This window comes from Carettochelys insculpta, chromosome 15 (genome assembly GCF_033958435.1).
Source record: "Carettochelys insculpta isolate YL-2023 chromosome 15, ASM3395843v1, whole genome shotgun sequence".
Taxonomy (NCBI): Eukaryota; Metazoa; Chordata; order Testudines; family Carettochelyidae; genus Carettochelys; species Carettochelys insculpta.
Window position 1 is genome coordinate 33110740 of NC_134151.1, and position 16528 is coordinate 33127267.

The 16528-nt window shown below is 47.8% G+C and overlaps 1 protein-coding gene across 1 annotated transcript in view; it reads right to left on the minus strand.

The window, feature by feature from the left end:
- Window positions 1–16253, minus strand: part of FAT2 (FAT atypical cadherin 2) — an 84189-nt gene extending 67936 nt beyond the window's left edge. Inside the window, exons 1-4 of the mRNA XM_075010102.1 lie at window positions 12989–16253; window positions 11917–12231; window positions 3934–3995; window positions 743–1054 (exon numbers count right to left, since the gene is read on the minus strand). Of these exons, the coding sequence (XP_074866203.1) occupies window positions 743–1054; window positions 3934–3995; window positions 11917–12231; window positions 12989–16253 (3954 nt within the window). The remainder of the gene's footprint in view (window positions 1–742; window positions 1055–3933; window positions 3996–11916; window positions 12232–12988) is intronic.
- Between the last annotated feature and the right edge of the window lie 275 nt (window positions 16254–16528).

Here is a 16528-nt window from a genome sequence, read left to right on the forward strand (position 1 = left end):
CACACAGCTGGTTTTCAGAGAAAAGGGCTGATTTTGCAATTCCCCACATGATTCGGGTTGGACAGAAGTTCTCAGAGCTCTTCATGATACTTCCTTGTAGTTTCTCTTTCAGTTTCAAGCCTGAATGCACCCAAAACCCCACAAAGCAAATTCCACTTCTTTGAGAGGAGTTTCACATGCTTTCACATGAAGTCATGCAAACCAAATTCCTCTTGGTCACAAAGCAAATCCTTGAACTTTCCCATGCTCACTCTAAATCAGACACATGCTTGTGTCCAAGCAGAAACGGACCTGGACCATTGCCCTTGATCCAAAGGCCCCTGAGCTTGGCAGAAGTTTGAACCCGTGTCCAAACTTCATGAGTTGGGCCCATCTTTCTCCCTTTAGTGGGCCTGAACCAGAACTCCAAATCTAAACACCTTTAAAAATATGGGAAAGCTCAGATCCAAGTCTAGGTGAGACTATGTGGAGGATCCAGGGATCATGTAGATCCCTGGAAGAATGTGGTGGATTGCATCTCAGACTTCTCCTCCACTTTTCATATCTCCATCTCACGTTCACTTATCCTATTTGTCCCTCTGTGTGGGCCCGTCTCTCTTTCTCCACTCTCACTCTCTTCCATCGGTCCCTCTCATCTTCTCCATCTCTTTTCTCCCCTCTCTCATGTTCTCTCTACCTCCTACTTTCTCTTCCCCTCTCCCCGTCTCCCGCCCTGTGCATTGTCTCCCTGTGACTCTCTTACCGTTAGTATGTTGTATTCTGAGGCAGGGAAAGCCTTTCTGGAGAGCAGTGTGCCTGTTGCTGCGTTGATGGTGAATATCCCCTCCTCGTGCTCTTCAATGCTATAGGTGACATCTCCGTTCTGCCCCACGTCACGGTCTGAGGCAATCACCCTGCAGACTGGCAGTGGAGACTCTGAAGCTGCTCGCTCTGGGAGCTGAACCATGAAGAGTTTGTGGGAGAAGCTGGGAGGGTTGTCGTTGGCATCCAAGACCTGGATCACCACTTTGGCAGTGGACTTCAGAGTTGGATCACCATTGTCCGATACAGCAACCTGCAAAGAACCAGGGGACGAGGTAAAGGAGCATCTTGTTATGAGCCAGGCCACAACAGCCTGAAGCATGAAGGGTAGCTTTAGATATAAACTGTGGTTTGTTGGGGGGATGTGTATTTATCTTCTAAAGTGACTTGGATGTCACTTCCCTGACCAGATGAAATTTCAGACCTATCCAAGTGCATGTGACCAATCTGTTCTCTGGCACCTGCAGCTAGCAGAAGTTGTGCAAGTCCCACCACATGGTGCTGTCTAGGGCTGTTCCACGTCTGAGAAGATGCATTAACTACCTTCACCTGGAGGGCGTAGGGATACATGCTTTAAACACTGATGGGTCCAGATTCACATCCCACTAATAGCCTAGGCCAGTGGTTCCCAACCTTTTCACTAGGGCAGACCACCAATATCCCCCAAACCATTTATGCCCCCCATCAAAACCAAGTCTAGCTGCTCTGTGCACTTCCTTAAATGAAAGAGGGAACCACAACATAGATTTTTGGACTGCAATTAATAACATGATTGGAAGATATTTAATTTAAAAATAATTGATTGTAACTGTGCAATTTATTTGCAATTTATTTTCTCTAATCATTTTTATTATATTCTATTATCATTTTTATCTTTTTTTTTTCACAGACCCCCTTGCAATACCCTTACAGACCCCCAGGGTTCTGCAGACCCCAGGTTGGGAACCACTGGCCTAGACCATGGGTCATTATAGGTATGACTCTGAGGATGATTCACCTCTATTTTATACTGGTATGAATCAGGAGCAATTCCATTGAAGTCAGTAAAGGAACATGAATATGGATGAATGGATTCCTTATCTATCTATCTATCTATCTATCAGCACACAGACATATATATATTGTTTTTTCAGCATTCTGGATGCATGAATCAGAAATTATACCCTCCCCATGGCATGGGTGAGTTTTGTGCCAAAAGTCCTTATAGAGGTATTTTAACTTAGATTGAAAACAAGGTCTCAGATCTCACCTGTGACCTGTGTGACAAGCTATTGACAATGATCGTTGTACAGGGACTGTAACAAAGGGGATGGAGGCTTTGTTTAAGATTTGGGCATTTTCACTGATCTGTTTGTGGGATTAGAAAAGGGACACCAAGGTCCTGAAATTGCAGAATAAGTAGTGCGCTGAGCTATCTGACAAATGATTACGGAAGCCACACAAATATAGAAAAGATGCAGGAACTATAGAGTACGTAGAAACAAAAAAGACACTGACAAATGCACTGAAGTGACTGAGCACTGAGTGTAGAGAGAAGAGCTTCTGAGTTCTCATCCTGACCCATCCCAAGGTTTGGGACATGTCACTTAACAGCTCTATGCCTCAGTTTATCCATCAGTAAAATGGGGCTACCCGGATGTCTTGAGAAGGATGTGAAAATGAAAAGGCGTGAGCATGTAAAATGTTCTAGAATTACTAACCATTATTAATAGGGAGCAGAGGGCTGGTTCCTCTGGGCAGCTGGGGATTCTTTCATCTTTATCTGAATGACCCTATTATGGGGGAATCCCCCGGTGATGTAAAGGCAGCACAGCTTGCCCTATGCCATGCTTGTTTCCCTTGTTGTGTAGAGGCTGTGTGAGTGCTCTGACAGTTCTGGGGTAGTAGGATCAGGCTTGCTGATGGGGTGGAGGAGAGGGGGCAACTCCCCTGGGGACCAGCAATTCCAAATGGCAGGAGCAGTGGCTGCTGGAATCCCCCGCTCTTTAAATTGCTGCTGAAGTGCCACTGGGCAGTGCTGAGGACAGGCTACCCTCAGACCTACCTCCTCCTCCCATGCCTCCTACTTCCTGGAGCATGGAGCCATGACCCCTTGCCCAGCAGCCTGGCAAGTCTGTTGTCCCTGCTGAGTGGAATGGCCCATGGGGTTGCTCTTCTTTCTCTAACTTGTACTGGGGGGGGGGGGGCAAAGGGGGAAGGGGTAGTTTGGGCCCTGCTGCATTCTTGGATAAGGAAGGCAACTTTCCCATCCCTCCAATCCAGCGGCCTCCCCAGCCTAAGCTTGGGGTAGCTGAGGGCAGGGCCTGGATAAAGGATGTGCATGCACTGGAGAAGATCCAGTGGAGGGCAACCAAAATGATTAGGAGCTGGAGCACATGACCTACAAGGAGCAGCTTAGGGATTTGGGGTTATTCAGTTTGCAGAAGAGAAGAGTGAGGGGCAATCCGATAGCAGCCTTCAGCTTCCTGAAGTGGGGCCCTAAAGACAATGGAGAGAGGCTGTTCTCAGTAGTGACGATGGCAGAACAAGGAGCAAAGGTCTCAAGTTACAGAGCAGGAGGTGTAGGTTGGATATTAGGAAAAACGATTTCACTAGGAGGGTGGTGAAGCACTGGATAAATGGAAGCTAAAGAAGTGGTCACCATCTCTAGAGGTTTTTAAGTCCTGGCTTGACAAAGCCCTGGCTGGGACGATGTAGTTAGGGTTGGTCCTGCTTTGGGCAGGGGGCTGGACTTGATGACCTCCTGAGGTCCCCTCCAGGCATAGGATTCTATGATTCTAATGTCATACACTATGATAAATAAAGACAAATTTCTCTGTCTTGGCCTCTAACAAATCAACCACTGTCCATCTTGTGAGAAGCTACAATTGCAGTTCCCACTCTTTGTTCCCTGTTGCTTGGAACAGGACTCTTGTGCCTCCGCTCTTCCGTTAGGAAATCTTGAGGCACTTTCTGAAAACATTGTGCAGCTGGCACTTGGGGCAACAGGAAAAAAAAAAAGGCCAAAGATTTAATTATCTTTCCCAGAACTCAGGAGCTGAGGGTATGAGTCTCTTTCTCTGTGTGCCAACTTGCAAGGCAATGTTCTTGGAGGACTTGAAACAAACTAATTACAGCCTTGTCATTACCTACCTCTAGGATATGTTCAGCCTTGTGTTCTCGATCCAGCTGCTGAGATGTGGTGGAAATCAGACCTGCCAAGAGAGACACTGTCTTTGAGTTCCAAGCCTCCTAGGTGGGGATGGCACAAATTGCTTTTCTGATGTGCCAGTGGGGCGGGGTAGAGAGTCCATAGCTGGCATTGCCCCTTAAACAAACCAATGCAAAAGCAAGAGGACTGTGGGAAGGCAAAGTTTCCTGGCCCCAAACAAACAAACTTCCCATCCTTGTGAGTAGAAGTGGTTTTACCCTGTGGCAATGTTGCCTCATGTTTCTCAGTTTTAAGCACTCATCTCTAAATGTTACAGTGTTTTGGGCAAAAGTTTGGAGTTCCTTTTTAGGGAGAGGATGAATCTTTCTCCCAGGCAGCTGTTGGAAGCTGCAGCTCATTACATCCAGGCTAAGAGGCACACACCTTTTTAACAGTGACAGTAATTCACCATTGAATAAATTTTCCAAGGGATATGGTGGATTCCCCATCATTGGATCTAGAGTCAATGGCAGAGGTGGAAAAAGTACTCAAAAAGTACTTGAGTAAAAGTGCAGCTGCTTTGGAGGGGGAAGTACCTAAGTACAAGTTGTCAGTGTCCCTCTAGAAAACTACTTGAGTAACCCATGCTCACACCTCACATCTAGATTGTACTCAAGTATTGAACAACGCAAGCAGCTGTATTTTTACTCGAGTAACTTCTTGTGTACTTTTCCCACCTTTCATCAATGGCCTCCTAAAAATATGCTCTAGCAAGGACTTGTTGCAGGGATTAGTGGGCAGAGCCACCCATAGGCATACACAGAATATAGAGTCGTGTGCCCCCAATTTAGTAGTGCCCTATGCTGCTTATGTCCGACCCTTGCTTCACCAATCCCCCGGCTCCTGCTCCACCTCCTGGCCTGCAGCTCAGGCAGACTGCACCGCTCCCCATTCTGCCTGGTCCCCCTTCAGCCTCTTTGTCTTGTTTCTGCCTCCCACAGCTCCTGACCCTGCAGCCCTTTCACCCCATGGAGCTGCTGTCCCCACACTCCTGCAGTGACAGCTGGGGTACAGAGGTTTGGGCTGCTTGGAGCACCAGAACACATAAGGATCACTCTGTTGGGGAAAAATTCTCTACCCTGTGTTATGCAGGAGGTGAGACCAGATGATAATAATGGTCCCTCCTGGCCTCTAAATTGATCAGTTTCCCAAAGAGCTACCCCAGGAAGACTGGATCCTGGTGGTAATTCCTCTCCTGTGCTCTCCTGAGGCTTCAGCTTTGGTAAAACCAGCTCCGCACTGTTTTCAAACCAGCTGTTCCAGCTGGTGGAAGTTTGACATGTCATGCATGACTGTCTTACCATGAACAGCCTCCTGCCTGTGAGCACTCTGTGGTGCAGCTGGCAGTCATTTCTTGGTGTAGGATATATTTATTGTGGGCCAGATCCTGAGGGCTCTTTACTCATGCAAACGCCAGTGGAAGTCAGCGCACATTTGTGCGAACATTGAGCAAGGGCCTCAGATCTGGGCCAATAATAATACAAGAGTAATTCATAATTCTCTGTCATAAGTAAGTGTAGGTGCAATCCAGTGCACTTTCCACCAGAGAATCCAAGACAGGCCCAAATGAGATGCTTCTCAGGGCTGGTCTATGGTGGAACTGAAACCCAGCTGGGTTTTAGTTGGCATCCCAGTAGCTGGGAAATGATGGAATAGAACAGGGGTGGGCAATGAACATCCCAGGGGCTGGATGCGGTTTGCCAGGGTTAGTCCCTGGTGGGCCCTGATGCTTTATTTACCTGCATGTCCACAGGTCCAGCTGCTTGTGGCTCCTGTTGGCTGCGGGTCGCCATTTCCGGCCAGTGGGAACTGAGGGAAATGGCACAGCCTGGGACACCACTTCCTGCAGCTCCTGGTGGCCGGGGATGGTGATCCATGGCCAACAAGAGCTGCAACCAGCCATATCTGTGATGTGCAGGTAATTAAATAGCCAGGGGCTAACCCACAGACTGCTTAGTAAGAGGGTGGACTGGAACCTACTGATCCTCCTTGTTCTATGACAGATGTTTCATGACCCAGGCTGAACCTTCTCTATGGAGAATGCAGGATGCTGCTCACCTGCAGTGGCCAATTTTGCTTTACATCTGTAAGTCCTGTGTACAGTGGGGATTCTCTCTCCCATTGACTTCTCATTCTGACCCCAGGCTAGCTCCGTATGCGCTAACTTACTTCTCTGCCTCCCCCCACCTCATGCCCAAGCGCAGGGAGTGGTGTCTCGCCATGCTTTGTTAATCACCCTGTCATGCGCCCAGCAAGTGCCTTTGGTTAATGGTTAATTAGTCTAATTCCCTAATGGAGCTGCAGTGCTGCCCTCCTACCAAGACACACAAGTCTAAAGTGTGCTCACAAGGTCTCTGGCAACTGAGCACTCACTGCTGCAGAGGCTGAGACCACACACAATGTTCATGGGAAGCCAGCTGGAATTCATACCTGTTTTTTATTTGCTACTGTTCTGTTATGCACACTCAGAAACCAGAGAACCATTACTGAAGGGAAACTTCCATCAGCTTTTGTCCCTGAAGAGGTGTTTACACACAGTTTTTGTGCCACCTCCTCCCAGGAGTTGGAAAAAACCCACATTTTCCCCATTTTCCTTTCTCATTTGTCCAACGCTGAGCAGACTTTCTAATGGGGCTGGATATCCACTCTGGGTTTTTGTCTGTGCCCCAGTGCACAGTGAAAATTAAGGTACCTTGTCACTGTTTGGAAAGACCCACTGACTACTCAGCCCCAACATATAGCATGGAGGTTAGATGACAACTGAGCTGTTAACTCCCTCCAGCTCTGACTGTCCTGGTTAATCATTGAGGAGGCTGCCCTTTTTACAGAATCCCAGCCGAGAACCCACACAAGCATGTTTACTCCTAGATCCCCTCCTCCTCACAGTAATCTTCACGCTTGTTGGGATGCTTGCTTGCAAACTAACCCTGATGCCCTGTTAACAGCTTTAAAGCCTAGTTCTTTCCCATCTGGAAGAAAAGTTTGGAAGGCCAGGAATCCACAAGCTCTGTGCTTGCAGCTCACCTGGTCTCATGTGCTGAGCAATGGGAACAGATCGTTTCTGCCTGCAGCAAGGGAATGCCTCCTGCTCGTTGTGAAAATACAGAAAAAGAAAGCCAGTCGTGTTGGAACAGGAGCAGCAACCGGCAGCACATTGGTCTCAGTGAATAGGAAATAACAGCTTCTGCTGGCAGAGCTGGGGGTGAGGGGCTGATCTGATTGCCAGCCCAGGCAAGAGCAGAACACAAAGAGTTAAAACAGGGAGCTGGGTGTCAAGGGCACCAGAACTGTTCAACACAAGATCCTGAAAAGGGAGAAGCCAGTTTGCCTGAAATCCTTTTTCTCTATGTACCAGAGGGGTAGCCGAGTTAATCTGTATCTTCAAAAACAACAAGAAGTCCTGTGGCACCTTATAGACTTACAGATATTTTGGAGCATCAGCTTTCATGGTCAAAAACCCACAAAAGCTTATGCTTCAAAATATCTGTTAGTCTATAAGGTGCCACAGGACTTCTTGTTGTTTTTCTCTATGGTTCCCTTCCCTCTTTCCTTTCTCCCTCTCTCATGTGCTCTCTTACTCTGCCTATTCCTTTTTCTTTTGTTCTCCCATTTTTGTACCTCACTACATCTTTCTTTCATTCTTTCTTTCTTTCTTCAGACACAAGTTGTTGAGCTCATGAGAAGGACAACTGGAAGAAAGTTAATGACCAGTGACATACAGGAGGTCCAACTAGGTGATTTCTGTTTCCTTATATTGCCCCGTGACACAGTTCACCCCGCACTAGACCAGAAAAGGTTCATGTGGCCCAGGAGGAGTTAAGTGATCTGATAGGCCACATTTGAGGCAAAAGGAGGCTAGATGATCAGTCCTCATTAAGGATGGATTCCAGCTGAGCAGTAGAAGGTGGAACTAGTCAGGCTCATGGGAGGGCAAGGGAGACAGTTGCACAGGGGCCCAGAGTTTCAAATGGGCCTGGAGCTCCAGTGGTCCTTCACTCATGGTAGCGGCCTGAGCCCTTTTGAACCACCATGGAAGTGCTATCCATGTGGCTGTGTGCGGGGGCAGCGCTGCAGTCCAGGCAATGCTAAGGTCTGAGTGTGCTAGGCTCCACCCTTCCAATCTTGGCCCAACCCCTTCCAGCACACAGAGCTAGCTCTGCTCACCCTTTGCCCCAGAACTAGTATGGGGAAGGCAACTTTTGGTACATGGCACAGCAGGGCGCTCCACTGGTGAGTCATGAGAAGTTTTGTTTACTTTGATCACAGCCCCCACAGCTCCCAGAGTTGCAGTTCACCATTCCTGCCAATGGGAGCTGTAGGAAGTGGTGGCCAGCATGTGGAGGTGTGGAAGCCAGCAGTCCCTCTCTGGGCTTAGAGAGGAAAAGAAGGTCCTGAGATGCTGCCCTGAAGGAAGCGTTCACCTAGGAGTGTTGGGGAGCAGAAGCCCAACAGTGGTGGAGTAGGAAAAGACTCAGGGAAACTGCAGCAAGGTTTGAGATGGTGCCAATTTTGGCTGGTGATTCACTGATGTCATTCATTTGAACATAATCAAGTCCTCTCCAGGGTTCTTTAGAACCATGGCTTGTCTTTTAAGAAAGGTATCTGCTGGTCTTGGGGCTCAAGGAGGTCACTACACAGGTGATCTGAGCTAGGAGCAGTCTGTGTATATCTCCTGGTCTTGTGTCTCCAGTTCCTAATTCCCAGAGTCAAGTCAAGGAATGTGAGATTTGGTAAGAAAAGCTGGAGGATTTGCAGCTGGAACAAACCCAAGCATGTAAAGGCTTGCTGCAGGCGCATGAGGGTAGAAACCTGAGACTTACTATGGCTTTAGTTTATTCAAGGACTTTAAATCCAGTCTCACTGTCAAGTCAGTCCTGTATGCAGCCCTCTGTTTAGAAGTGGCGTAGAAAATCTGCTCCACCCATGTTACACAGGGGTTGCCAGTATCATGTAACAACACTGCACACCTGATGTAACAGCAATCTGCAGTTTGCTGAACCTGGGACAGTAAGATGGGCAATGCAATGGGACAGAGCAGAAGAACAGGTGTATTCAATCTGGGTTAAAACAATGCCCAAAATCAAAGGGCAATGACTGGTGTTCCCTGTAAGCTGTGCTTTCCAGCTGATAAATAGAGTGCTCATAGCTAGGTGTTGTGTTTCTATTGGTGCTACACATTTTCACATGCCTTGTTGCACATAAAATTTATTCTGCACGGGATGGAAAAGATGACAGGGAACATTGGTAAAGACTGGGAATGTTATGCACCAAACCAGCTCCAGAACACCTGGCACATTTCAGCTCCGCAGTTCTTAAACTCAAAGTCAGAAGATCCACAGACAACACTGATTACTGTATCTGTAGGAGGGTACCACAGAAGATGACATGTTGAACATGACAGACAGGTGCAGGGACATTTACAGACAGGCAGCTTCCCTGACAGACTTTCTGCCTTGCCTCCTCCAGGACAAACACGTTGATGTGCTGTACAAGGAGACACGTATCTGAGGGCAGACGGCTAGTGCAATTCAGAGAGACTGCCATAATATCAGATGTCTTCTGAAAAGGCAGAGCTGGAGAATATTATGCATGCCTCTCAGCATAAACCACATTGATCCTCAGGCACTAGGCTCCCAGCTGCTTCCTGTTCTTGTATGTGTGGGACTTTCAGGGCCAATTTAGCTAATTTACAAAGCTGCAGACTAGAACAGGCCACAGCAAGAAAGTGGAAAATGATATTTTTCTCCATGGGTATGTCTATAGAGCAGCCTTAGTCTGAAATAAGTTATTCCAGAATAGCTATTTCAAAACAACTCTGCTACACACAAAAACACATTTCAAAATAGCGCTTAGCTATATACATTGTCTGCACACAGAGTCTATGTCTACATGACACACTGCTGCCAGCAGGGTCATGCAAATGAGGGCACTCAACAATGCAAACGGCCACTCATTTTCACAGTTGGCATCTCATTTGTATAGTTGCCTGAGACTGCTGGCCCAGCAGAGGATTCTGTTGTCAGAAAACAAGCTGTGTAGATGGGGTTCTGTCAACCAAATCCCCCCGTGTTGACAGCCCCTTATTCCTGAAGAGGAATAAGGGGCTGTTGACAAGGAGGGGTTTGGACAACAGAACCCTATCTACATAGCCTGTTTCCTGATGACAGAAGCTTCTGCCAAGACAGTGATCTCGTCTGACTATACAAATAAGGTGTGCAACTCTGCAAATGAGCAGCCATTTGCACTGTTGAATGCCCACATTTGCATGACCCTGCCGGCCATAGTGCGCCATGTAGATGTAGCCATAGTACCTATTTCGAAAGAGGAAACAGTGCTTATTTCAAAACGGTTATTTTGAAATAGGTGCTATTTCTCGCAGAATGAGGGCTACCAATTTTGAAACAACTCTACTTCTTACTTATTATTTCAAAATAGTGGTTGTGTCGTGTAGACGCACTAATAGTTGTTGCAAACTAACACCTGTTATATCAAAATAATTATTCTGTGTAGACATACCCCATGAGACTGCAGCACCACCTCACCTCGTGGGGTCCTCGTGGCTGAGGGAGGTAACATGGAGGGCTTGTGAGCACAGTGCAGATAAGGAGAGGCCGCTGCCTATTGCGTGAGGCAGGAGATGCCTTCAGCCCACAGAGATGTTAGTCTGATCTTTCACCAGCACTAACCTCCCAGCGCTGCCAAAGCCCCAGTAGGCCCGTGTCTCTCCCACGAGCTGCTAGAATGCATGTGCGCTGCAGAGAGTTGACTTGCCTTTTCAGGACATCCAGCTGCTGTAGCATACTACGAGCAAGGAAATAAGCCCAGTTCAAGACTTTAACCAGTTGCGCTATCCTGGTGTTGCCATGTTAGACTTGTTTAATCAGCTCTATACCATACTCAGATTCTTTGTCCTCCAACTCCTCCTTTCCCAAGGCTGATGTAGTTGGCAGTATGGCAGAACTTTCATTTTTTGAGACCAACCCAATGTCTGACTGCCATAGTTTTAGGATGCTGTTTACACTAAGCCTTGGTGGACTTTGGATGGCACTAACAGAACTGGCAATGAATGCTGATATGCAAGGTGCTGACTAGAGCAGGGGTGTGCAATAAAAAAGTGGCGGCCTGCCAGGGTTAGTCCCTGCTGTGCCACTGCTGCTATATTTACCTGTGTCTCGACAAGTATTGGGCAATCACAGCTCTGATAGGCTGCAGATCACCATTCATGGCTAGTGGAAGTGTTAGAAAGCAGCCTGGCTTGGGATGCTGCTTCCCTCTGCTCCCATTGCCTGTGGAAGGTGATCCACAGCCAGCAAGACCCACAACTGCCTAGTACCTACACAGACACAGATAAATATACAGGTGGGCACCTGCCCACCAGGGACTAACCCTGGCAGATTGGATCTGGCCCGCAGGATAGTATTTGCCCATCCCTGGTCTACAGTGGCAAGAACTGCCAATGGCACTGGAGAACTGGATGAGTTCCCAAATATAATAGAATTGGTTTTTTTAACTGATCATATCGTATAATGATTGTTCTGTTTGACAATGAAAGAGTGCCTTACCCTTGGTGCTGATACACTTGCCCCTGGCTTACACTGCTCAGTGGGGCAATTGATTGTAAAGAACAATATTAAAAATAAGTTTTTGATTATCTTTGATGCTCTTAAAGAGGTAAAACAATCTTGTGTCTTTCTGAGAGCCACTTGGGTGCAGATAAAGACTAGCACAACTTGTGGACATACCAGTGATAGACAATTGGCCTGTTGGCAGAGATCGTACCTGGGGATTGGGATGTTTTGAAAGAGTCACTATTAAACGGACCCATTTCATCAGAGGCCAGGGGTAATTTAGCAGCTATGCACTGAGTGCACTCTGTGCCTCACTCTATGTGGTCTATGGAGACACCAACTCTGTTTAATCCTTACCTGTGACAGGGTTAATGGAGAAGAACCCTTGAAGGTTTCCATTTAGGATGTGGAAAGTCAATTTCCCAGTGGAGCTGGAGTCTGGGTCCCTGGCATCAAGCTGAAGGACAGAGGTATTCACTGGGGAGTTCTCCATGACAGAGGCATAAAAGACCGGTCTCGACATCTGAGGAGGGTTGTCATTGACATCAGTGACTTCAATATAAACCTCAGTCACAGAGGAGAGAGGAACTGAGCCTCGGTCAACAGCTAACACAGTCAGCCAATAGTGAGATGTAGATTCTCGGTCCAGTGGTCCCACAGTCTGAATTGTACCTAGGAGAGTTACAGAAAGCTCTTTCAGTGGATTCCAAGAGCTCCCAAAATTATGCACAAGAATCCCCTTAAAAACTCTGGGTTGGAATTTGTATGTGGTCCGCTAGCACTTCTGTGTTAGATCTGAATCTGGTGCATGGGCTGAGGATTATTTTAGGGATGCAACTTGCACACCTGGCGCAGAGGAGGGGTTGTTAGATGGTGGAGGGAGAAAAAAGGGTTTGAAATGCTGCAGCAGTAGAATTCAGTGGATGAAGAGAACCTTCATTTAATACCCTATGGGCCCAACTGAACAAGGTGCACGCAAACCTCACACTGCTGAGGGGCCTATACTGGACACAGAAGTCTCGGGCATGGGCAATGAAAACTCAGAAGGGAGCATGGCATGTGTGTCTGGGACATGGCCCAGTTCCAAGTTCCCCTGAGCAGCTTCAGGTGGTGGAGCTGTTATGGGACTTTGGCTGCTCTTGCAAGCGATCTTCTCCTTGCAGAACCTCCTAGGCTGGCAGGAGGTCCATATGTTACCTGCTCCCAACCAGCATGAATTCCCATAGGGAACAGCTGCCCTGGCTAGTACATGTGGATGCACATTACATTTCCAGCACAAGCACAGACAATTTGAGACCATGGACTTTGCAGACAAAATATAGAAGGTTGCTTGTGGGTCAAAATTCAGACCAACCACAGGATGTCATTTAAACCAGTCTTCTCCGTCTCCCTGCCCTCCCCATTTTCCCTTACTCTGGCCCATCATTACCTGTGTCCTTGTCAATGCAGAAGACAGTCAGGCCAGTGCCTTCTCTGATGAAATATTGGAGTTCTCCATCCTTCCCCTTATCACCATCCTGAGCTGTCACCATCATCACTGTGGTGCCCTCTGGGCTGTTCTCCTGCACCCAGCCACTGAACACGAAGGTGGCAAAGTGAGGAGGGTGCAGGTTCTCGTTGACATCCAGGACATCAAGCCCCATGTGGCAGAATGAAGAGTGTGAAATGGGCCTCCCACCGTCACTGACTTGTACGGTTAGATTGTAATAGTCCCTCTTCTCATAGTCCAACTCTTTCTCCACCCGGAGAGCCCCCGTCAGCCTATCAATGTGGAACATCCTCTCCTCGTTGTTGATAAGACTGTATTTTACCTCTCCCCCAGAGCCAGCGTCAGGATCAAAGGCTTCCAGGAAGAGCAGAATGGTCCCAAGAGGCAGGTCCTCAGGGACCTTCACATGGTTCCAGGCTGGGATGCAGTGTGGGGAATTGTCATTAACATCTTCCAAGGTCACAGCTAGATCAGTGATGGAAAACAGCTGGTGGTCCATTTTAGGCTGGTCCCTGGCTTCTATTTTTAGCATATACTGAGGCCACACTTCTCTGTCCAGGGGGCCGATCACTGTCACCTCTCCAGTGACACTGTTAATGACAAACTTATCAGTGGGGGCTAGGAGGGAATATTTTACCTTCCCGTTGTTGTCTGTATCAGCATCTTCTGCTCTTACCTGTGCTACAATTGTCCCTGTTCTTACATCTTCTGGTATCACCACCCAATATGCGCCTTGTTGGAATTTAGGAGCATTGTCATTGGCATCCAACACGTTCACAGCCAGGAGTTTCCATGATGACCTCTGAGGAGTGCCAAGGTCGTACACAGTAATGTTAAGAATGTAAAAGCTTGTTTGTTCATGGTCTAAAGGGGAGAGAATTTGGAGGAGACCCATTTCTATGTCAATGGTAAAGCAACTGTCCTCATTTCCATCAGCAATCACATAGACCAGTTTGCCATTAAAGCCGGTATCTGGGTCAACGGCTGCAAGGTCAACAATGGTTGAGTTGACTGGGACGGTCTCCATGATATCAATAGACCTTGGAAAGTTGTCATCAAACTGGGGTGTGTGATGATTTACATGATGAAAGGTCACTGAGGTTTCCTCCTCCAGGCCTTGGTCCTGAGACAGAGATTTGATGGAGTGGATTATATTCTCAGTCAGTTGTTGCAGTACCCCGGTCTCCTCGCATTGCATGTGGACAGGGAAGCCTGAGCTGACCACAGTGATGTTAACAGATGTAGGTAAAGCATAGTTTTCTCCATCTGTTGCCGTTATTTTCAGAGAGTAGAAGGGTGATTGCCCAGCTGGAAGATCTCTGAGAGATGTTCTAAGGGAAATGACTCCTGAGACGGGATTCAGGTCAAAATGCTGCAGCTCATTGCCAGACATGATTTTGTATTTTACATGTTGCAGCTCATCTATGTCAATGGCTGATATTGTGACCACAGGCTGCCCGATTGGTAAGTCCTGGGGGATGCTTCCATTGCAGTTTGCCTTCTCAAACACTGGGGCATTGTCATTCAGGTTGCTCAAGATGAGAGAAACATAAACCTCTGTCTCATGGCGGAAGGGGGAGCCCCAATCTGATGCCCAGACACGCAGATGGTACCATCTCTGCATCAGTTCATAGTCCATTGGTACAGAAGTGGAGATGATGCCTGAGTACGGGTCAATAACAAATGGAACTGCTTGCTTGTTGGCTAGGGTATAGGTGACAAAACCATTCTCCCCCTGGTCGTCATCAGTAGCTCTCACTGTTAAGACGCTGGTACCAGGCAGAAGGTTTTCATCAAAAGTGCTGTGATATGAAGACTGAGTAAAACTTGGAGCATGGTTGTTGCAATCAATTATATCAATGACCACAGAGGCAAAGGCCTGACTGTTGGCTGTTGTAACTTCAAGTTCAAAGTGAGACTGGTCTTGGAAGTCCATCATTCTGACTGTTGTTATCAGCCCAGTTTGAGGGTTGATTTTAAACCCTGTGCTGTCGGGAGTGGATCTCAAAATATACTTCAGATTTGGGAAGACTGGTGTGATTTTAGCCATAGCAACTTGGGTCCCAGGTGGGGAAAATTCACTGATCTGGACCCTATACACTTCCTGCTCAAATCTGGCAGAGACATACTTGGAAGGAGGTATGTGGATAACTCTAACCTGAGAGCACAGAGGTGGTTTGCTCTTGTCCTTGGCCTGCAGGCTTAGGTTGAAACCTGAGGGATTAGCCAGCCAGTTGATCTCTTTGGCTGACACGATCATGAACTCATTGCTCCCAGCAAAGGATTTGATGGCTTTGAAATGCCTTCCTGGATCTCCAGCCACAATATCAACTGAATCAATCTCGGCTTCTGAACCACGAGCTTCCACAAACAAGGTAGCATAGAGAAGATCCTCAGCAGAGTCAGATGATGGCACCTCCACTGAGACAATGGCTGGTGGCTCTCTGGCAGGTGGCTCCACTTGGACCACCAGACTAGCCAAATTTCCAAATCCATTACCCTCAGAGATTTTCCTCATTCTGTCCACAGCCAGGACCTGCAACTGGTGCTTCCCTCGGTGGGTACCATTCAGCCTCCCTGCGGTCATCACTACTCCACTGGTGGGGTGTACCATGAACAAGTGTGAGGGGATGTGGAGGGTGTAATAGAACTCTGCATTCTGACCCACGTCAGCATCTGTGGCGCTGACCACGCTGATGGCAGTTTTCGGAGGCGTGTCCTCTCCGATGGTGACTTTGTACGAGGGGGGTGAAAAGAGAGGCTTCAAGTCATTCCTGTCCAGAATGTGGATCAGCACTTTGGCCCATGCTTCATAGGCAAAAGCTTTCTCCGTGGCTTGAATTATCAACAGGTAATGGTCTTTGACCTCCCTGTTTAAAAGTGCTGTGTTTCCGCTCCTCGTTCTGATCCTCAGGAAGCAGAAATCTCCGACTGTGTGCTCCTCTGTTTTAAAGAGACCGTCGCTGTCCCCAGAAGCTATTCTGTACCTGATGGCCCATTCTGGATCCATCGCATAAATCCCCATTTTGACATAGCTGTGTACGTAGGTCTTGGGGGCAGAATTCTCATAGATGGTGGCATTATAAAAAGGATGGGTAAAGTGCAAAGGGGAGGAGCTGCCTTTCTCAGAGTGCCCCAGGCAGGCCAGCCAATGAATCAGAATAAAAGCACAGCTCAGGACAGGCCTCTTCAGAGCAATTTCCATGGCGCATGAGGGGCGTGTCTTCTTGGGCCCTAAAAGGGAGACGAAGAACAAACAATTAGTGTGTTCGCTAACAGGGGTGGGGGCAGTTTTATTAACCCAGGATATTAGAACACAAGAGAAGAGGCCACAAAAGCTGCTGTGTTAGGCTCACATTCAGCAGGGCCTGGTTAAAAGATGCAGTTCTCTCCAGTGAATGTCACAACATGGGAACATAGGAATTGCCAGAGCGGATGTGAACCTCGGTCTATCCAGTCTTATCTCTGCCAGCGGCCAGG